This window comes from Apodemus sylvaticus, chromosome 21 (assembly GCF_947179515.1).
Source record: "Apodemus sylvaticus chromosome 21, mApoSyl1.1, whole genome shotgun sequence".
Lineage (NCBI taxonomy): Eukaryota > Metazoa > Chordata > Mammalia > Rodentia > Muridae > Apodemus > Apodemus sylvaticus.
This window is the reverse complement of record NC_067492.1, coordinates 3582228-3604397: the sequence shown is the minus strand read 5'-3', so window position 1 is coordinate 3604397 and position 22170 is coordinate 3582228. Positions and strand designations below refer to the sequence as shown.

Sequence of the window (22170 nt, the reverse complement as noted above, 5' to 3'; positions counted from 1 at the left end):
TGTGGGGCATTTTCTCAATTAGTGATCAAGTGGGGAGGGCCCATTGTGGGTGGTGCCATCCCTGGGCTGGTATTCTTGGGCTCTATAAGAAAGCAAGCTGAACAAGCCAGGGGAAGCAAGCCAGTAAGGAACATCCCTCCATGGCCTCTGCATCAGCTCCTGCTTCCTGACCTGCTTGAGTTCCAGTCCTGACTTCCTTTGGTGATAAACAGCAATGTGGAAGTGTAAGCTGAATAAACCCTTTCCTCCCCAACTTGCTTCTTGGTCATGATGTTTTGTGCAGGAATAGAAACTCTGACTAAGACAGTAACACAGACGCTAAGCAGGGGAGACAGTGACAGACACTCAGGACTATCGGGGAAGCTCCGGAGCTCACTCCTTCTCTCCTTCCTTCCTCCTTAATTTTCCCCAGTGCTGGGAAAGCCAACCTAGGATTTCACATATGTTAGACAAGTACTCAACCATGAACTCTACCTGAAGCCCAACTTCCTCCTGTCAAACTCAAATGCTCCCTCCTGTACCAAGACTCTGACTTCAGCTGGCAACCTGATTTTAATTCCCTAAGTCAGGAACTTGCACGCTCCACCCCAGGCCCCTTCTGTCCCCAGTGCTGAGAAGCCACACGATAACCACTGATGCCCAGTATCTAGGGGATGGATGTCGCTAGTGAGATCACCTTAACTGGAAAAGCGGGGACAGCAGGGCCAAGCAGAGCTTGTCTGTGACAGACCTGCTCAGGGGCCTGAGAGTGAAAGGGGCTGTCACTGTGAGGGGTTAAATGTTTCACAAGCATCAACTTTGCCAGGCACTGGGCAAAAATCCATGGGTGGGCTGGCAATCAGTTTATTTGAAGACAGGGTCTCATGTAGCCCAGGCTGGCCTTGAATTCACTGTGTAGCAGAAGATGACCTTGAACTTTGATCTTCCTGCCCCTACCCCCAAAGTTCAGGAATTACATATGTGTGTCACCATGCATGGCCTAGAGGGTGCTGGGGATTGAACCCAGGGCTTCAGGCCTACAAGGCAAGCCTTTTACCTACCTTCTCAGCTCAGCTCTTTTAGCCTGGAAGGTCTGATACCTGGAACCCCTGAGTTCAAACTACCTACATTAATATTTCCAAACGGAACAGTCTAAAGTTTACGACGACAAGAAACATTGTGCAGCCATCCCAACATGATTCACGCACGGACTAATGGCGCATCTGAAAGGCTTGCAAGCAGGCCTGGTTTGGAATACTGAAAGCAATGGACAGAATCCATCAAACATCAACCCCAGGCACCTGCACAGACCCAAGACAACCTAGCTGTCTCCCAGGAGTACCTCATGGCCATGTTATGTGCTGCTGTTCCCAGAGCTCGCCTTCCCAGGATGCACAGGGCAAAGGAAAGTGTCACCAGAGCCGAGTCTTCATCACTGTCCACATGCTCCAGGGTCTTGGAAAGCTGAAAGAGGAGGAATGGGAAGATAGCTGTCACTCTGGCTCTCACATATGTGACGGAAGCAGCCTTCCACAGGGACACTGTAGCCAATGGGTGCCTCTGAAGTGACTCAGAGTGGGAAGCCTCCTGCACTGCCCACTGCAGTTTCTCTTATGGTTGGGTATTCAGGAAAAAGGCTGCATTAGGAAGTTTTCTCTTTGATTTCATGCAATGTCTGGCAGGAAGTAGTTAAGGAAGAAAGGGGTTTTCTGCTCCACGGAAGAGACACAGTCATCATGGCGGGGAAGACATGGGAGCAGGAGAGGGCCAGTGACTGGTCACACGTGTGCACCGTCAGGAGGCAGAAGCTGAACAGGATGTAGGTCTGGGAATATGAGACCTCAAAGCCTGTGTGTGTGGTGGTGTGAATCAGAATGGCCCCCACACGCTCACATATTTGAATGGTTAGCCACTCAGGAGAGGCCATATTGAAGTACTGGGAGGTATGGCCTTGTTGCAGTAGATATGGCCTTATTGGAGGAAGTGTCTTTGAGGGTGACTTTGAGGTTGTAAAAGCCCTCACCAGACCCGGTTTCTCTCTGTCTGCCTGTGGATCAGGTTGTAGAAGTCTCAGCTACCTCTCTGGTACCATGTCTGCCTGTGTGCTGCCATGTTCCCCATCAAACTGTAATTAAATGATTTCCATTATAAGTGTGGCTTTGCTCATGGTGTCTCTTCATAGCAACAGAACAGTGACTAAGACATCCTGCGTCCACTGATTCACTCAGCCTAATGAGGCTCCTGTTTCGAGATTCTACAACTTTCCCAACTGTACCACTATGGCAGGACATATGAGCCAAAGGGGAGACATCTCACAGTCAAGCCAGAACAGGTGCTTTCCATGAGCAAGGTGGTAAAGGTTAGATCTGATGAGAGAATGCTCTGGGATTTTATATTATGACAGGGTTAGGTCACAGAGACAGTCAGACTGTGCCCTCTAAGGTATGGCCTCCACTACCATCTCTTAACATAGAGGAAGATCCGTAGAAAGCCAGATCAAGGAGGGCTTCTCTTTTCTCCCTCAGATAAGGGCCCTTTGAACAGACCACAAATCCGAAATCTACAATTAATTAGCAGTCAAAGTCAGGTCCCATGGCATGGGTCAGCAAGCCCAGCTATCTGGAAGGCTAAGGCAGAAGACTGCCAGCTCAGGGACTGCTTGAACTGCAGAATGTACTAGAGGCCGTACTGGGCAACTTAGCAAGACCCTGTCTCAAAATAGAGAGTAGAAACGGGGGCAGGGTGGGCATATAGGTCAGTCCGTGATAGATCACCCACTGCCTAGTACTACAGGAGTAATGTATAAATAACTAAATAAGTATATATATACTGTAAGCAGAATATATATAATATATAATATATGATATATGATATATGATATATGATACAGAATATTACCTACATACATATATATACATCTCTCTATGTATATACACACACATATACACATATATACATATATATGTATACACACACACATATTCTGCTTACAAAGTGGCTGGTGGTAAAGGAGAAACATCAAAGATTCCTTTTCCTTTTTTTTTTTTAAATATCCCTAGATAGACACTGGCTCCCTGTCTCTGAAAAATTAGTGCCATGGTCTGGCAGCTTCTCCACAGTCTATGCACATTACCAGCTGCTGAAGCAGCTTAAGCCTCCTTCCTATGCCATCATCTGTGTGCTCAGCCTTCAGCAGGCAGGCAAAGGGGGTGGACATCCATCCCGTGACTCATTGGAACTCACCGTGTAGCCTAGGGTGACCTACTAGACGGTCTTCTGCCTCATTATTAAGATTATAAACATGAGCCACCATGTCTGACTCAAAGTACAATTTTTTTTAAAAAAATTATATTTTCAGGCACTGGAGTGCTTGTTTCTCAACCATAAAGACTTGAGTTCAGATCCCACGACTCTCGGAAAAACTTGGTGGCGTACTTCTGTAATCCCAGATCTCAGAATCTGGGAAAGGAGAGCTGAGGATTCCTGGTGCTTGCCGGCCAATTGGGCTTTACAAACTCGTGAGTTCCAGGCTCAGAGACATCCTGCCTCAAAGATAAGGTGGAGAGTGATTGAGAAAGACACCCAGCGTGGACCTCTGACCTCCGCATGCATGCACACACTCACGGGCACAGAACAAAATTAAATATAACGAATAATTAATAAATATGTTTGTTGGTGGTGCTGGGCATTAAATCCAGGATCTGGAGCATGTCAGGCAAGCTCTCTGCCATTGAGCCCTCCAAATGCAAATTTATTCAAATTGATTAATGAATTAGTGAATTAATTAACGAATTAGTGTGTGTGTGTGTGTGTGTGTGTGTGTCCACTCATAGGCATGTTCTCCACATGATTCTCTTGAGATAAGGTGTTTCACTAAGCCTGAAGCTCACTGGTTTGGTGCTGGGCTGGTGGTGAAGGCCTCCCCAGCATTCCATCTGTCCCTGCCCCACCTCACTAGCACTAAGGTTACTGATGTGAATTACTGCCCCCCGCAACACCATAAAGCAATCTTAAAAGAGGAAGTCTCTAGAATGCTACACTACAGACTTAAACTACAGTGACCCTGTGATGGTTTGCATATGCTTGGCCCAGGGAATGAGGTGGCACTATGTGGAGATGTGGCCTTGTTGGAGTAGGTATGTCACCGTGGGTGTGGGCTTTAAGACCCTCGCCCTAGCTGCCTGGAAGCCAGTCTTCCACTAGCAGCCTTCAGATGAAGATGCAGAACTCTCAGCTCCTCCTGCACCGTGCCTGTCTAGATGCTGCCATGCTCCCTCCTTGATGATAATGGACTGACCCCCTGAACCTGTAAACCAGCCCCAATTGAATGTCGTCTTTATAAGAGTTGCCTTGGTCATGGTGTCTGTTCACAGCAGTAAAACCCTAAGACAGACCTTGCGCATAGTTTAAAGCAGACAGATACTTTTGAAGCTCTGTCACTGGAGACAAAACATATTCTTGCCTAATCAAGTACTGAACATTTATTTGCTTCAGTACTAAACATTTATTCGAAACATAATTTTCCCCTCACCTCTGTTTTCTTACTGTCCACCTTGGAGTGCAGGAGGAAAGAGGGGGTTAAGAACCTTGCTTTCTTGGCTTGCACTCAGTCTCTCTGCCCCAGCTCCCCTCCCTACCTCCTGTCTCTTCCCTGCGCAGTACTGAATCCACTCTAGGAACACGTTGCAGTAACTCGCCCGGGTGATCCCCTGGAGACATGGGACATAGTCGTCATCGATGTTGATGTTAAACATGGCGAGGTCACGCTCAATGTGATGCCACTTGGCAAAGGGCTGCAGGGACTTCAGCAGGGATTCATTCTTGACCCATGAGACGAGTTTTGGGGAAGTGACCATGTAGTATATTATGCTCTGCAGAAAGCAAGTGAGATTGTGAGATTCTGTAGCCAGTCCACAACCAGGAAGACTTTATTTTTTGATTTACTATATCTCAGTATGAAGGGGCTGGAAAGATGCCTCAGAGGCTAAGAGAAGACGCCATTGTCTCCATCAAAGACAGCTTTAGTCACGATGGGTCCTTTTGGCTCTTGGGACAGGGTAGAGGGCATGGGGTCCTTGTGCTCACATATCATCACTAGGGAAACCAGGAATGTTAATCACTCAGGGTTGTCTCTTCAAAAGAAGAGATATATAACCTGCTTGCTGCCCAGACGGCTGGGAACAGATGCAGTTGATAGCCTGGCGACCTCTGTGATATCTGCAGGGCCAGGCCACACAGGACTCTCCAGACTCTTATCTCAGATTCTTTCTCCCAAGACCTTATCTTGAGCATTGTTTTTCAATCAACAGAACCCTTCTTTACCAAAGAGGTCATATAAGTACTTGAAAAGAAACTCAATAGGTAATCACATCTTAAACTTTCTTGTATACACAGTATTGACTTTAATATCATCACAAAACTTTTTTTCCCTAAAATTGTGCTGTATTTAAACATGGCTAAATAAACTACCGTGCACCAGGCTCTGGAAGTTTGAACCAACTGAGCTGTGCTGAACCTGATTTGCTTCTTGCCTCACACAGAACAGCACTGCTGGCCCTGGAGAGTGCAGAGACCCCCCCCCCCACACACACACACAGAATTGTGGAGCCCTCAGTAGGCCTTTCACTGCCTCCAGCATGGGTCTATCACAAGGACTCTCCTGTCCTGCCGGTCCTTGCTTCTCAGTACACACCTCAGCCCAGTTGGTACCCTGGGCCAGAAGTACATTTTTCTCTACAGGGCATCTGAGATGCACAGTCTTCTCTTCTTTTCCTTCTTTCCCCTTTCCCCCAAATTCCCTCCTCACATTTTTTAAACCATTGTATGCCCTAACCTTTGGATTGAGTGTTTGTTGACAGGTCTGTTGTAGCTTAATCTGGAACCCTCAGTGAAGCCAAAGAAGACCTCAACCTTCTGATCCTCCTTCTTCCACCCTCTGAGTGTTGAGCCTACAGATGTGTGCCACAACATCTGGTTTTATGCAGTGCCGAGGATCGAACCCAGGGTTCCATGCATGCAAGTCAAGCACTCTGCCAACTGAGCTAAATCCCCAACCCACAATTCTGGTTGGATCATTTGCCCAGCATCTCATGGGGCTGTGTAACTCCAATGCGGGGCCTGCTGGTGCTTCTTGGATATTTAATTTGCCCATCATGACAAGCACCCCCTGTTGTTGTTGAAATGGATAGACAGTCAAGGTTGCAGCCAGCCTGCTGTGCTCAGGCTCAGGCTAACACAAAGCCTTGCTGGGTTTTCAATAAAGGTCCCCCACACAGGGCTGCATCTGTCATCAGGGAGAAACCTGTGTGTGCCAGTTTGTGTGGAGCTATTCAGGAGCCTGGTCTCTCATCCTCACTTCCCAGGCTCCTCCCACAGCTCTGGGAAACGCTTCACACCTTGACATAGTAGCGGATGAGCACCCTGCGGAGGTCGAACACCTGCAGCATGGTGGCTGCATTGTTGTCGATGATGCTATAGCCCTTCAGGATGTACTGTGTGCGCGTGATCTCCCAGGTAAGCCAGCGTAGGTGGAAGGCAGCATTGCAGGACAGCAGGTGTGGCAGGTGGCCAGGTTTGCAGCAGCAGCAGCCTCTGTCCTCTTCATCACCCTCCATGATGGCCTCCACCTCTCTCTGCTGGCAATAGGTTCCTGGCCAAGGACACAATAGACATTAGATCACACGGAGGTCAGAAGAGGGCATTGGATGGTCTGGAACTGGAGTTACAGACAGTTATGAACTGCCATGTGTGTGAGGAATGGAACCAGGGTCCTCTGGAAGAGCAGCCAGTGCTCTTAGCCACTGAGCCATCTGTCTAGCCCCATGAGGTGTCTCTTTAAGGTGCTAGATCAGGTGTTTGTCCTTAAACAGGCCTACCAAACAACCATGATTCTCATAACCATCAACTCTTAAGGTGCGTGCCTATGTGCAAGCATGCACACACATTCTCTCTCTCTCTCACTCTCTCTCTCTCTCTCTCTCTCTCTCTCTCTCTCTCTCTCTGTGTGTGTGTGTGTATGTGTGTGTGTGTGTATGTGTGTGTGTGTGCCTGTGTCTGTGTAAGTAGGCAGGCAGGCAAGACATTAACCTTGAGGCCATTCCTCAGGAGCTCTCTACCATGTTTGGTGACACAGGCCTGGAGCTCATCGAGTGGGCTCTGCTGGCTCTACGTCAGGTGTGTGCACTGCACCGGGATTTTTATCCATTCACAATCATCCTGACCTCCCTCTATTCTCTGTGTTTCTGTTTGGCGGTACATACACTCTCATGGTGGCTACTGACTTGTTGATGGAGATTTGAAGAATCCCCTCTGCCTTCATTGAGACAACCCCAGGTTAGAGACACCTGCCCTGGAACACCTTCCCAGACAAGTAACAGAATGGAGACCAGAGGAGAGGGGAAGGAAGCTCTTAAATACATCTCCATAAGACAATAGTGCAAGTCGTGGAAGAAACACAAACGGGCGGCTGGGTCAAGAAGAAGGTACATTGGGGTGGGAATGAAAGCTGCGCTCTGCTTAGGTCAACCCGAGCCACGCGCACAAGAACAGCATCCCGCCTTCCCAGCCAACGTGGGAAGAAGTAAAAGGAGGAATACAGAGCCCTCTGTGCCTGTTGGCTTTAACTCTGCCCTCAGTTAAAGGCTGTGCTGTGACCTCAAACTCAGGATGACCGTTAGAGAGAGGAGAGAGCCGACTGTACTTACCACAGTGGGCTAACCTGTAGGTTTTACTGGATTTGGGCCAGAGAGGATTAGCTCACTGCATTTCCTGTCTCAGGTTTTCACTTTAGTCTGGAGACCATTCTGAGTTCCCCACATTCCCCAGTGGGTTCATGTTAACCTAATGATTACAATCTTAAGCTGGGCCTCTGGTTTACTTCAATTGTATTGGGGCTTTTGCCATTTATCTTTATTTTTTTTTTTTGAAGGGTGCTCTAGTGTCACAGCGTGCATATAGAATTCAGAAAGCACCCAGCCAGAGTCTGCTCTTTCCCTCTGCCATGTGGATCCCCGGAGTCAAACCCAGGCTGTTAGTGCTTCTGTGTGCTGGGTTATCCTGCTGGCCTGCCTCTGGTTTTGCTCTAACAATGACAGGGCTTCTGCTAGCCTAAAGTTTGCTTCTGCATCCGAGGCAGACAAGCAGGTCGAGGACTGCATGCCTGCCGTAGTGTTAGCATTAGAAAGTGCTAAGCTATCTCACTGAGAACCTACTTTCTCTCCCAATGTTCTAGGTCTCTGCTTAACCCTATAGACCCAAGGTTTGAACACTGGATGGCCTCGAACTGTAGATGACAGCCAAGTAGATAGAAGACTCAGAGAGGTGGCAAGGGAACAGTCGCCAGAACAGCAAGGTCCCTGCTGGACAGGGTTACCACAGAGAGGTGCCCTGCAAGAGATGCTGCTGCCAGCTTGTGAGGGCTCCACTCTTCTTAGTCTGAGGTGATTCATAGAGGGTGCCCTAACCTTAGACCACCCCCACCTCACACTGAGATCAGGGCTTGCTGTGCTCTGTGGACCACTTATGCTTCCAAAGGACTTCAAATAAGAGTCGGGATGGGATCAGCTCCTGTAGATGGAGGCCATGTCTTTTTCAACATTTTCATAAAGACTCCAGAGGAAATAGAGATTGTATGCTGATGACACAGGGTATCCTAGTTATCATCCTGAAGACAGATTTACAGTTGAAAACAATCTTAGCATTGTGGAGAAAGTGTACAGAATATAATACACTAAAAATCCAGACCAGAGCACCCTGCACATAGGATCAAAAGACCGAGCAGACCGCCTAGACATCTACAGGAACCCATTTATCAAAATCTTGGCTGGTGTCATGGAGTACATGAACCCGCGGTGGGGTGTCTGGAATCCAGACAACATTGAAGAGAGAGGCAGCTTCAGCCTAGAGCCCACACAAACGGCCATTAGCAAAATGGCATTAAGCTAAATGATCCGACTTAGGCTTTCTAAACCTTTCTTCACTCAAAAGGCAGTGAGGGCCTGAGGATGTGGCTCAGTGGGTAGAGTGCTCGCCTAGCATGCACAAGGTCCTGGGCTTCAGCCCCGGTACTGCATAGCATAGAAATAGATGTGTTGGAACATGCTTGTAATACAACCAAGAGTTCAAGGCCCTCCTCAGCTACGTGGTGAATTTGGAGCCAGTCTGAACTGCATCAGACCCCAGTTCAAACAAAACAAAATAACAACCAAAATCCAAAACAACAAGAACCAAAAAATAGGTAACACGATATGGGCTAGTATGGATTTGAATGGGTTTATAAAGACTGTTAACGATACCTGATAAAATCTAGATGGTGTACTGGCAGGTTTTGTGTGTCAACTTGACACAGGCTGGAGTTAACACACAGAAAGGAGCTTCAGTTGGGGAAATGCCTCCATGAGACACAGCTCTAGGGCATTTTCTCAGTTAGTGATCAAGGGGGGGAGGGTCCCTTGTGGGTGGCGCCATCCCTGGACTAGTAGACATGGGTTCTATAAGAGAGCAGGCTGAGCAAGCCAGGGGGAAGCAAGCCAGTAAGAAACATCCTTCCATGGCCTCTACATCAGCTTCCTGACCTGCTTGAGTTCTAGTCCTGACTTCCTTTGGTGATGAACAGTGATATGGGAGTGTAAGCTGAATAAACCCTTTCCTCCCCAGCTTGCTTCTTGGTCATGATGTTGTGCAAGAATAGAAACCCTGACTGAGACAGATGGCTTCTTGGTGACAGTGAGATGATTCAGTGGGTAAAGGCTTCTGCTACTAATCTTAGCAACCTTGGCTGATATCAGGACCAGCATAGCTGTGCTCAGTGATCTTAGTGATGTCAGCAGTGTCTGGATGTTTCTCTGGTCTCTCCCAGCAGAGCCAAAGCCGGGGCCCCTGCTGGCTCGCTAGCCCCTACCCCCAAGCTCCAAACCGTCTTGCTTTCCTGGGAAGTTTCTACTGCACTTCCTAGCCCTACTCTTGAGCAATATTGTATCAACTGCCTCTAAGCAATGACCTTGAGAACCTTGAGGAATGCTGGCCAGGTGAGCAGGGGGAGAAAACACAAAAGTATGTTAAGTATGTCAGAGTGATTTATAACGTTTGCTTTCTGAGCACAACAGAAAGGTTTCTTTTTTAATAACATTTTTTCTTTTTATTCTGTAGAGTCCACTGAAATTTGCTTAGCATTTAGATATAGCCCTAAGAACAAGCCTTTCCCGGTGTGGTGCTGGACAAACTAGATTTTAAAAGTGCTGTGACGCCTTTAAATGAACAGCGCTGTTTCTCATGGTGAAAGTTTGATTCTGCACAACATCCATTTAAGTGGCTGTAATCAACTTAGAAAGGTGACACTAGAGTGTCTCATGGGATGCACAGGAAAACCTGGTCATGAAGGTGACAGGGGTGAGAGCTCCTTGTTCTAAATATACACTGCAGCTCCCCAAAGTCACATGTTCTTTAGGATAGAAAAGTCTGTGTGGGGCGGTGGACTGTGCCACCGAAGAGAAAACTTGGTAAGGCCGAGCAGATTCAGGAACACTGGTGATTCTCATAATTGAGAACACTAGGCGTTTAAATTCTACTCTAATCAGGTCCTGTCCTGGAACATGTGACCACGACACCCCACTGAGAGGACTATGACAATCAGTCACTTAATGTCCTTCCACATGCAGATGAGGCATCCCTAACATCTCAGACAGAGCCAAGAGAAAGCATCTGCCTCTAGACCCCACCCCACCCCAAGGTTTATAAGGTCCCATCCACAAGGAATAAAGTACATCATGAGTTATTTCACCAAAGATCACCTGAGATGCCTGTCTTATTGAGCTGTGACACTCCAGGGAAGAGTGTTCTCTCCCAAAGCTTTTGTCACTAGACCTTGACTGGGCCCAACCAGCTGGGTGTGCAAGCCTGACCATAGACACTTCCTGCTTGGTGGCCCTGACCTTGGCCTTTAGCCGCCCACTGTATCTCACTGCCTGCCACTGACTGGGCAGTGGTGGCCTCACCAGAGGCCTGGCAGCCCGCCTTGCTCCAGCTTCCCTTCAGAGAGCTGTTAACGCTTTGGTCTTTCTGGCCATGCCTGAGCCCCAGGAGACCTTTTGCTCCCGGCACACAGACCAACGCAGACCAACGCAGATGGGGGTGGTGTGGCGTGTGCATGTGTGTGCGTGCGTGCGTGTGTGTGTGTGTGTGTGTGTGTGTGTGTGTGTGCGTGTGTGTGTGTCTGGTCTCTTAGAATGAAAAACTAGTGTCTTACTCTAGTTAAATACTCTCTGGTGAAAAGCGAGTTCCCCTGACAGCTGGGGAGATGGCTCAGCGGGAGCCATAGGAGCATGAGAACCTGAGGCCGATGCCCAACACCCACATAAGAGGCAGGATGTTGAGGTGTGTGCCTCACACCGATAATCCCAATGTTTGGATGCAGAGACCGAACAATCCCTGGAGCTTGTCATCCAGCCAGTCCAGCCCAATCACCAGCCTCCGGGTGCAGTGAGAGACTGTCTCAACAACAATGAAAATAAGAATAATGTGGTGAGCCACTGAAGAAAATACCCAATGTCAACTTCTGGCCTCTACACACATGTGTAAACAATATTCACACACATCTCATACACACATGTGCAAACATACACACATGCCATACATATGTGTGTAAGCACACAGGAATGTCACATGTGTGTGAAAACATACCCACAAATGTCACACACATGTGCAAACATACATGAATGCCACATACTTGTGCAAACATATGCATGAATGTCACACACATGTGCTAACATACCCACAATGTCATACACATGTGCAAACATACACATGCATGTCATACATACAAATGTACACACACCTACACAGCAATATATTTAAAAAGTGGAGTTAACCAAAGCTTCCCTGCACACCAGGCAGCCTGATACATGATGAATGCTGAAATGCATAAGTCTATCATCATCGCTGGGAGTAAGACCTCCCTGCGTTCACTCCACTTACAGGCCAGAAAAGCAGCAGAACGGGCTAGACTCTGAAGAGGAGGCCTTCCTAGGTCACTAGTCATTCAAAACTGCACCCTTCTCACAGGGCATTCCTGAGCACAGGAAGCTAAGGTAGTGTGGACTCTGCTAGTGCCATGGGACACTCCCTGTCCACCTAGACCTTCCATACACACCGGCAAGCTCCAGGCTTCTCTACTTAGGAAGGAAGGAAACCGTGTGTGCGAGCATCCACTGGAGACAGCGTTCTATTTTATGGATGGAGTCTGGAATCCAGGGAGTTAGAAGATCCCTCAAGCTATCCAGACATAAACCATAAAGCCATGATGAAGAGTTGACTGTTGCCAAGAGGAGGACTTCTAGAGAGTTTTAGTATTAGTGGGAGGGCTGTATGTGGATCTCCAGTTAAGATAAAGCTTTGAGTTGGACCTGCTGTGGGTGAGATTAGGCTATAGGGCTATTTTCACACATCCCCACGGGCCAGTGATTATGGGGTCAGCCAAACCGTGAGAAGGCTGATAACATCTCCCACAGGCAGGAGCATAAATCTTGCTTTTAGTTGTTTTCTAGCTCCAACGGGAACCAGGCTACGTCCCTACTGCACCTTCAGAGTCCCTTCTGCGAGGAGGCCGCAGATGCTGAGTTGGGAGAATGGCCTCCAGGGCGGGGCCACGTGAAGATCTGAAGATTCTGAGAAAATGAGATCTAAAATTTTAAGAACAAACAGACTTTATAATGTTTAGACATTCCTTACTTCAGTCTTTCCTTATTTAACCTTCCTCCTTGCCCCCCTCCCCTCCTTTTCCTCTTCTGTCTTCCTTCCCTTCCCTCCTCCTTCTCCTCTCCACTCCCCTCCCTCCTCCTTTCCCCCCTTTCCCCTCCCCTCCCCCCCACTTCACTCCCCTCCCTCCTCCTTTTCCCCCTCTCCACTCCCCTCCCTCCTCCTTTTCCCCCTCTCCACTCCCCTCCCTCCTCCTTTTCCCTCTCTCCACTCCCCTCCCTCCTCCTCTCCACTCCCCTCCCTCCTCCTTTTCCCCCTCTCCACTCCCCTCCCTCCTCCTTTTCCCCTCTCCACTCCCCTCCCTCCTCCTTTTCCCCTCTCCACTCCCCTCCCTCCTCCTTTTCCCCCTCTCCACTCCCCTCCCTCCTCCTCTCCACTCCCCTCCCTCCTCCTTTTCCTCCTCTCCACTCCCCTCCCTCTTCCTCCTCCCCCGTTCATTCCTTCTCTTTTGTCCTCCTTCCCTCCCTCCTCCCTTTCTTCATCTTCTCTTCTTCCCTCCCTCCTTCCCTCCTCTCCTCTCCCTTCTCTTTCCTCTCCTTCTTCCTCTCCTCCCTCTCTTCCCTTTCCACCATCCCTTTCCTGCCTCTCTTTCCCCCCTTTCCATTTCTATCTCTCCCTCCCTCACTTCTTATCTTCTTTTGTTCCCTCCCCTTTTATATTCACAGTAACAACCCTAGATGTGTTTATCAAAATTTGCCTCCCTCTCAATAGCATCCCAGAGCACCCTGCCTCCGGTGGCCATCAAGCCCAGTGGTCACGGCCCCCTTTCTGGGCTCACAGCTCCTCAGGGCTGTCCTGGGATCCTGTTTCTCTTCCCCCCCCCCCCCCCGCCGCTTTGTTTGCTTTGCTCCTTTCCTAGCCTGCCCAAGCACTGTAACCTGTCACACCCTTGACCCTTGAACACATAAGGATTTGGGGCTCCCTGTCCTCAGCTTGCTTCTCGACACTCTTGGCTAGCCCCAATCCTGCCTTCTGTGCTCACACTCGCAATGCCCGTGTGGCTTAGGGAAAATCACACTGTAGTCTTCACATGTCCCTTTGTCACCACCAGACTCAGTGAGTTTTCACGCATTCCAACATTCACACCCGATTCCCCACTCAGCCCATTCATTCATCTGATGTCAGGTGCTGTGACAGTGGAGGGCTAGTGCCCACCTGACACCGCTGACAGATTCGTGCATTCTAACACCAGCAGTGACAGGAACCTTAGCAGGGACTTGACCACTGCTTCCCTGCTCCCTTGAAGCTAGCTGTAGTTCTGAGTCCTAGGTTAGACACAGAGCTACCTGCTTCTTGAGAGGAGTTATGCCAAATGCAGCACGGAAGAGACTCTAGCTCCCTCCCAGCTATACCCTAAGGTGGCCGCCATTGTGGACTGCCAGAGCTGCCAGTCTCAGTGAGGCTCTGCCGGAGAACGCAAGGCTCTGTAAAGTCAAGTCACCCGGGAGCTCCACTGAAGAAGCTGATGTAGAAGTTGACTGGTTTTTGTTGTTGTTGTTGTTGTTGTTTCATTTTGTTTTTCCAATTAGGAAGGTGGCACGGAGCTGTCAGAAGGCTGAGTGAGAAACCGGAGGGATAAGATTCCCATTCAGCAGTGTCTGAGAACCAAGTCAATACTGCAGTACAGATTTGAGTCAAGTACCCCACGGGCAGTGTCCAGATGGAGCCACATGGTTGCCCATGGCACCCCGAGCTAGCTGTGAGCTCAGGGCCCTTCTTCATCTCCCTTGGGAGGGAGGATGATACCTCTCCTGGGAGTAGCTGTCACCTTCAAGGTACTCTGTCTTAGGTTCCAAGTTCACAGGCATCTTGTAAAAGAACAATCCAATGTCCTGGCTGTTTGCTCCACCCCCCCCCCCCCACCTTCAGAACTGTCTGAAGTCTGTCTATTGGCTTTCAACCTCTAGCCATCCGTTACCAGCATCTAGTCAATAGCTGTGCAGGGCTATGGCCCTGTTGGCTCTCTCATGTGCATTGTCTATAGCCTGTGAATCCTTGACTAATTACCTGGCAGGTTCCTGGAGAGGTGGGCGCCCTTGCCTTCAGAGGCACAGTGACTCCTCATGCATGATCATCGTCTTCTCACAGAAATGGCTAAGTCATCTGACCCGCCCAGATCACCGGGCTACCAGAAGGATGGGGCAGTCCAAGAAGAGCTCTGCTTGCTTTCTAGGTACTCATGTCACTTCTATAGGGACCACAAGACACAGAGGGAAAAGGCCTGGCCTGGAACGAACTTCCCTGTACTCTTCCACTTTCTGTTAGGCTCCACACTGACCCTTGGTGTGCACGAAGACACACCAGCTGTGACCCTCGGTGGTGTTAATTGGAGCCACCGTGTTCTGCCATCGCTATACTCCTCCACATCTGCAAAGCGAAGGTGTACTGTGCCATGGACGTGTTGCTCAGCCGTGTTGCTAGAGCAGCTGACCTTTCTCCAGCTGATATACACACCATGGACATCTCAGTGAGCATCTCCCACTATAAGAAATGAGACACCACATACCCTTTGACCCAGATCACTTGTATGTGACCGTGACTTTGGTGGTCTGGTGCACTTGGCTCGGACTCTGACTAAGCTGACAGCACAGCAAGACGGAAAGGCGAGCACTCAGGAGGAGAGATGGTGATAGAGGCTATTTATCTACATCCTTTGTTTCAACAATGTGGGAGCAGCCCTAGGTCCCTGAAGCTGCCATATGACTTTAAGATTTCTATAAGTGTGCATGTATGTGAGTGTATGTGTGCCGTGTATGCATATGTCCTGTGTATGCAAGTGCTCATGGAAGACGGAAAAGGGCAGCAGACCCCTGGAGCTGGTGCTGAGAACTGAATTCAAGTTTTTGGGAACAGTACCAAGTGCTCTAACTACCAAGCGTTTTTCTAGCTCCTGCTGTGTGATTTCAGATGTTGAACTCACTCAAAATCACATAACACCTGCCCCATGCTGCTCAGAAAATCCTTATTCCTGGATGCATTTCACCATAAAGCCTTCTTCTCTTGTGTTAGCCTGGGTTGATTTCTGTAGCTTGACACTAGGACTTCCTGTTAACATGATGCGTCTCTTCACCAGCTGGGGGTTGGGAGGGGGAAGACAGAGAACCCAGGTTGCTGGCTTCTTTCTCTGGTAGATTTATGAGAGAGAGGGAGGGAGGCAGGGAAGGAGGGAGAGAAAGAGAGAGTTGGAAGAGGGGGAGGGAGAATCAGCTGTGAATATGTGCACAGCTCCTATTCCTTCTGCTGGCTTCCTCTGGGTGGGGGAGGGAGGAAAAGAGGGAGGGAGGAGTATGGGGGCAGAGAGGGGGAGAGGGGGAGAGAGAGAGAGAGAGAGAGAGAGAGAGAGAGAGAGAGAGAGAGAGAGAGAGAGATTCTATCTGTGGTGCTTTCTTTGACTGCCCCAGGTAGTGCCAAAGTAGATTAAATTTGAACAAAATAAAACTTGATCCTTCAGAAGACTGGGAATTCAGAAGCAAAGTAGAATGAAGGAGAAGGAGTCCAGAACACCCCCAAGGAGGAAGCCGGCCTCTGTGGGGATTCTGGAATATGTGCGGCAAAGAGAAACAAATCTAACAACAGTCCTTTGGGGTCAACTGGGTTCTTTCTCAGAACTTCAATTTGTTAACCTATGAGGCTTTGAAGTCTCTGTGTTTAAAACTACAATCTAACCAGGTCAAAGAAAATCTACTGTAGGGGAAGGTGTGGGATCCAGGCAAGTCAGCTGCCATTTTCCCTTCAAGACATTGCTACTGTACCGATCTTACCGGTAAGTGGCATTCTGACTGTGGTTGACTGGAAAAAGAGAAAGCAATAAACCAAAGCAAACTCCTGGAAGCTTACATACGTAGCCCCAACCCTGGTCATGTGGAAACCACCTCCTTCTCCCTCCTCCTCCTTTTTTTGACAGGGTTTCTCTGTGTAGCCCTGGCCTGGAACTCACTCTGTAGACCAGGTGGACCTCGAACCTAGAAACCTGTCTACCTCTGCTTCTTGAGTACTGAGATTAAAGGCACCACTACTCAGCAGGAACCCCTTTCTAAACTTTACCCTGTGAGGTTCCAAGAATCCAGCATGTTGTGGTGACATGGTCCAACAAACCATGCCTCTCTGTCACCACAACACAGGGAAACGTGTCCTGGTTATTTTTTCTACCATTTCACTCTGAGCTGTCATTGCATTAATTACTTTGCTCGATGCTGTAGTAAAATAACTTGGCTAACTCGACCTAAGAGAGAGGAGGGGTTTATGGGGGCTCTCGATTTGAGAGGATACAATCAAACACACCAGGGAGGAGGAGGCGCATCAGCAGGGGTGGCTTTTGACCACAGTGGCAAGGATGCTTCCTCTGGGTGGATCAGAGAACAGACGGTAGATCAGAAGGTGCCATTGCTTTTCTAGCTGACTAGAGTGCGCTTCTGTCAGAATGCATGGTTAAGAGCAGAGGTAGCCTTAAATCCCATGCAGCAGAACAGTCCCCAAGTCTTTTGCTCATGGTGGCTTTTTTTTTCTTAAAAGATTTACTTTATTTTTATTTGTGTGTATGCGTGTGAGTATGCACATGAGAATTCAGGGGCCCACGAAGGCCAAGTAGCAGCAGATCTTCTGGAACTCAGTCAAGTGTGAGCCTCACAATCTGGGTACTGGAAACTGAACTCAGGTCCTCTACAGGAATGCATGCTCTTAGCGAATGAGCTATCTCCCGACCCCTGAAGGAGGCTTCTAAGCAGCGTTCTCTGTATGATGCTTAACACAACCCACTGAGTCACAGAAACAAAGAAAACCCCTACCTCGGAACTCCAGTCCCCGGAGCTGAAAGGTGACGAGACCGTTTCCAATCTCAATCAGATGGACGAAGGCGTTGAGGTCATCTGAGGCCAAAATGAAGCAGTCACCAGAACTGTAGTTGCCCCAGCGGCCGAGTACCAGGTCTCCACAGAGCGACTCCTGCAGAGCCCGAGTCAGGTGCTCATAGAAGATGGAGTTGAGGTTGTTGTCATCACTCCCTGAGGGTGGGTGGGACAAGAAGGACACCATCGTATGCTCCTCTTAAGCTCAGACCCTGAAACGTGTGCTGTCCTTTGAGTAAGGTTGGACTCTTTAGGGACACAGAAGCAGCAGTTTCCCACCTGTTTAGTGGATGATACTGAGACCTCCTATGCCTTCCCTCTAGACCCTGACATAACCTTTAGACAGATACATTATTGGCTAAATGCAAATGACTTACACAATTCTGTGTTGAGTTCAACCCTGGGGGCTGGCAGTGCCTGCTGTGCAAGACTGAGGACCAAGTTTGTCCTCTAGGACACATGTTTTAAAAAAGTCAACTGTAATAATAAGTGCTTATAATCCCAGCATCAGGAAAACAGAGGTAGGTGGTCTCAGGGGCTCTCTGGCCAGATACCCTAGCTCATTGAGCTAGCTCCAGTCCAGTGAAAGACCCTGACTCAAAAAACAAAGTCAGATGACTTCTGAGGAATAACATTTGCCCCACATATATACATACATACATACACATACACACATGCATACACATATACATAAAACCACACACATGTAGACAATGTACATACAAACACACACATATGCACCAGACACAGACATACATACAGAGACACATACATACATACATACACATATAAACACACACACACACACACACACACATATACCAGGACCATGTGCATATACATACACACATGCACACATGTACCCACAAACACACACACACACACACACACATTTTTGAACTCTAGGCTTATACCTTACTTCTCTACTTATCATGTCCTGCCTGAAATGCTCCCCTGCTTCCTTGTATACAGAAGAACATTGGGGCTGTCTCACTGTGCGTAGTTATGAGTAAAACCATTAAAAAGTAAGACCAACTTTACATTCCTCTTCAGTAAAGCCTGGATCTGGGCCTGCCCTACCCACAGTGGCTGTCCATTGGTGTCTCCCCAGCAGGAACTGAGGGAGTAGCTTCTACATCCCAACCAGGGTTAGGTTCTGTTAATGGCTGCTCCTTGGTTAACAGCCAGGACTCGGTTGGATGGGTGGCGAGAACCAGGGAAAAGGAAGGGTGCTAGAAGGAGTTGGAACCAGGATGCCTCACTTCCTGGTGGAAGGTCTGGGAAGTGTGTGGAGGGGTAAACTGAGGCATGCGCTGCATTTCCATGGTTTCCTTCCAGGCTCTGACTGCAGTTCTCCGCCTCTGGCTGCCTCAGATGAAGGCGACAAGCTTTGCAAGGCAAGACTGGACAAGCTGAGAATTCCTTTTCGTATGTGGTTAGGTAAGTCAAAGGAGAACTGGAAAGGCCAAAGAGAAAATCCAGGGTCTTGACTGCAGAAGCAGGAAACCCCTGAAAAGCCAGGCAGGTATAGCATCTCCCTGAAGAAAGACCCAGCAGTAAAACTCAGGGCTTGTGTTTCATTTACCAGAGAGGAGACGTGTTCTATGAGGTCACCCACAAAGGCTGCAGCCTCACTTTGCACCCGTGGTTAACAGAGCTCCAGGCTGGCCTCAGCACAGAGATGTCCCTGAGGATTATAAGGGGAGGAGGTCCAGGCTGTTGCTCAGAGACCTGCAGGGGCAGCCATCAGACATTGAGCCCCTGACACGATGCTGGAGCTGCTTGGAAGCTGAAGTGATGAGCTGAGACATCGATACGCTGTTTGTGATTGACAGAGGAGTTGCTGATGTCTCCCTGTGCCAGCCTGCTCTGCATTCACTGTCTGTGATGAATCAGCAGGCCTCTGAGGAGAGGCTAGCTTCAGTTCCCTGCACTCTTACAGAGAGCCCTGAATGAGAATTAGCCCTTCTTACCTTGTACACTGTTCTATACTCAAACACAACAAGTAAAAGTAGAAATTTGGCTCAGGACGTACTCTTACTACACACTGCCCACGCATCTGTATAATTAGGGGAAATGAGACGTTTATGGTTAACTGGGTGCAAGATGTGTTTCAGAGACTGTTCGTGTGCCTAACGCAATGATCCTGCTGTGTCACTGAGCCCTGGCAGCAGCATGCCAGCGACCGTCCCACTTCCTCTCCTTCCCCTACACCCTGACAGAAAGTCTCACAAATAATAAGTCTGGCTCTCCAGCGCTTCCAGACTTTAAATTCTCATTTTACGCTAATTGTGTTCATGCAGTCTCAGTGTAGATGGCCCTGAAAAAGACAGTTTCGCTTCCGCATGCTGGATTTACATAGGGGAGAACGGGATGCATTTGGTAGTTGCTTTCCAGATTTTGTGTCTGATCTTTACAGGGGCTGGTGTCAATCCTGCGGTCTGATGCTTGGGTGACACTGGGTGGTGGTGGCCAGCTGCAGCTTCATGTGAGTCCTGTGATCATGGATCCCAGGAGGTAAGTGACATTCTGGGGTGGACTGTGCTTCAAAACAAGGTTGGGAGGCGAGCTAGAGGCACTGCGTTCATCTTCGGTTTATGGCACTGTCAGGTTACATGGATAACCGGCATGGACCCAGGATTCCGTTCTTTCTAGAGACAAGGATGAGGCCTACACAGATGTCCACCTTAAATGAAATTACACTTTAAATTGACATTCTGGTATGAAGAAGAGACAAAGCGGCTAAAAATGAGATCCATGGGCTAGAGAGATGGCTCAGCAGTTAAGAGCATTGACTGTTCTTCCAGAGGTTCTGAGTTCAATTCCCAGCAACCACATGGTGGCTCACAATTATCTGTAATGGGATCTGATGCCCTCTTCTAGTGTGTCTGAAGACAGCTACAGTGTACTCATATAAATAAAATAAATAATTAAATCTTTAAAGGAAAGAGAGGGGAGGGAGGGAGGGAGAGAGAGATCCACTACAGAAAGAAAGAAAGAAGTCAAAGGTTATTCTATCAGGTGACTCCACAGCTTAATGGTGCCCAGAATTTCTGATGAGTTCCTCATGCCCAGCCCTACAATGGTTTGTTACTATGAAGGCCAACACAGGGTGATGTTTTTGTTTGCTTGCTTGTTTATTTGTTTTTACAGACCGGGCCCCACTATGACACTTAAGCTCGTCTGGAGATTCTGGCCTACAAGCACCTGTTTCCTGAATGCTAGGCTTTACAGGCATGTGCAACCATTCCCAGCTCAAAGGATATTTTCCTTACAGACCAGCTCTAAGGTTTAAAGGCTGCTTAACGCCTACTATACACAATAGTACATGACTGTCAATATACGATTTAAAGTGTGCTCATGGGGTAACTGGAAATAGTCACTAACCAACTCAGCATATTTCTAAAGCTATCCATGGGGGAAAATAATGGGCCCACATGCCCAGTTATGCCCCGTGCTCAGTGTATTTACAGAGACATGCATTGACTCTGCCATGGCTACACATACTGCACTAAATACCTTCTTTGGTATCTATCTACCTAACAAAAGAAACACAAGGATTAAAGAGAGTATGAAAAGCGCTTACCTGGGTCTCTTTCCATTTGCACAGCCAGCCTTGTGTTGGAATTATCCATGCGCCGTGTACTGGATGGGGCCAAAGAGAGGTGAGAGGTCATGGTTAGATCCCTGCCCTTAGGGAGCTGGCGTGCAAACGTGAGATGGGTGTGCAGGCTGCTTACTGGGGAGGAGGGCCGTCCCTGCCTGCCAGTGCTGCCAAGAGAAAGGAGTTGGTTGCACATACCCAGCACTGGGGAGCGGGGAGAAAGGCTGTCCTCTGCCTTAGGGACAATGTCCTTGTCTTTCAAGACATTTTGAGCATAACATTAAAGCAAGTGTTTGGACTTCCAGAGAAATGCTGCTCACTTCCAGAATTTAAAAAAAAAAAATATCAACTGTGTGTGTGTGTGTGTGTGTGTGTGTGTGAGAGAGAGAGAGAGAGAGAGAGAATGTGTGTGAGTGTGTATGTTTGTGTGTGAGTGCATGTGTGTGTCTCTGTGTATCTTTGTGTGTGTGTGTACATGTGTATCCCATGCATTCATGTGCACCTCAGAGGATAGCTTACAGGAAGCTAATGCTTCCCTCCCACCATGTGGGTACTGGGGATCAAAACTGGGTCACCTAGCTTGGTGGCGGCGGCAGGGTACCTACTGAGAATGCCACCAGCCCCAGTTCCAGAATTTGAGAACAGTGGTCACACAAAGTACCTTTGCTTCCATTCGTTTCTAGAAAACAGCTGTGGGTGGTCACTGCCTCCACCACAAGCGTCTACCAGTTGGGGACATACTAACTGATTTTTCTTTGAGTTATGAAAACAAGTCTTACAAACTTAGGAAAGGGTAGCTTGTCTGCAGCCCCGGCAACAAGGAGTCACCGGAATGGGGCTCTTCTTAGCAGTGCACCGTGATTCATGGCTCTTAAAAGGCATTGGTGGTGATCAGTGAGGAAAGGCTTCCCTCTGTGACCAATCGGAAAATCTCTCCAAGGCCTTCCGAACACTGTATTAAAGGTGGCACTTCAACACAGTTCCTTATGTTGT

The 22170-nt window shown here is 48.5% G+C and overlaps 1 protein-coding gene across 1 annotated transcript in view; it reads right to left on the bottom strand.

The window, feature by feature from the left end:
* Pcnx2 (pecanex 2) overlaps positions 1 to 22170 on the bottom strand; it is a 153726-nt gene that overhangs the window by 14861 nt on the left and 116695 nt on the right. Inside the window, exons 24-28 of the mRNA XM_052167115.1 lie at positions 21160 to 21218; positions 17514 to 17729; positions 6375 to 6628; positions 4617 to 4850; positions 1322 to 1443 (exon numbers count right to left, since the gene is read on the bottom strand). Of these exons, the coding sequence (XP_052023075.1) occupies positions 1322 to 1443; positions 4617 to 4850; positions 6375 to 6628; positions 17514 to 17729; positions 21160 to 21218 (885 nt within the window). The remainder of the gene's footprint in view (positions 1 to 1321; positions 1444 to 4616; positions 4851 to 6374; positions 6629 to 17513; positions 17730 to 21159; positions 21219 to 22170) is intronic.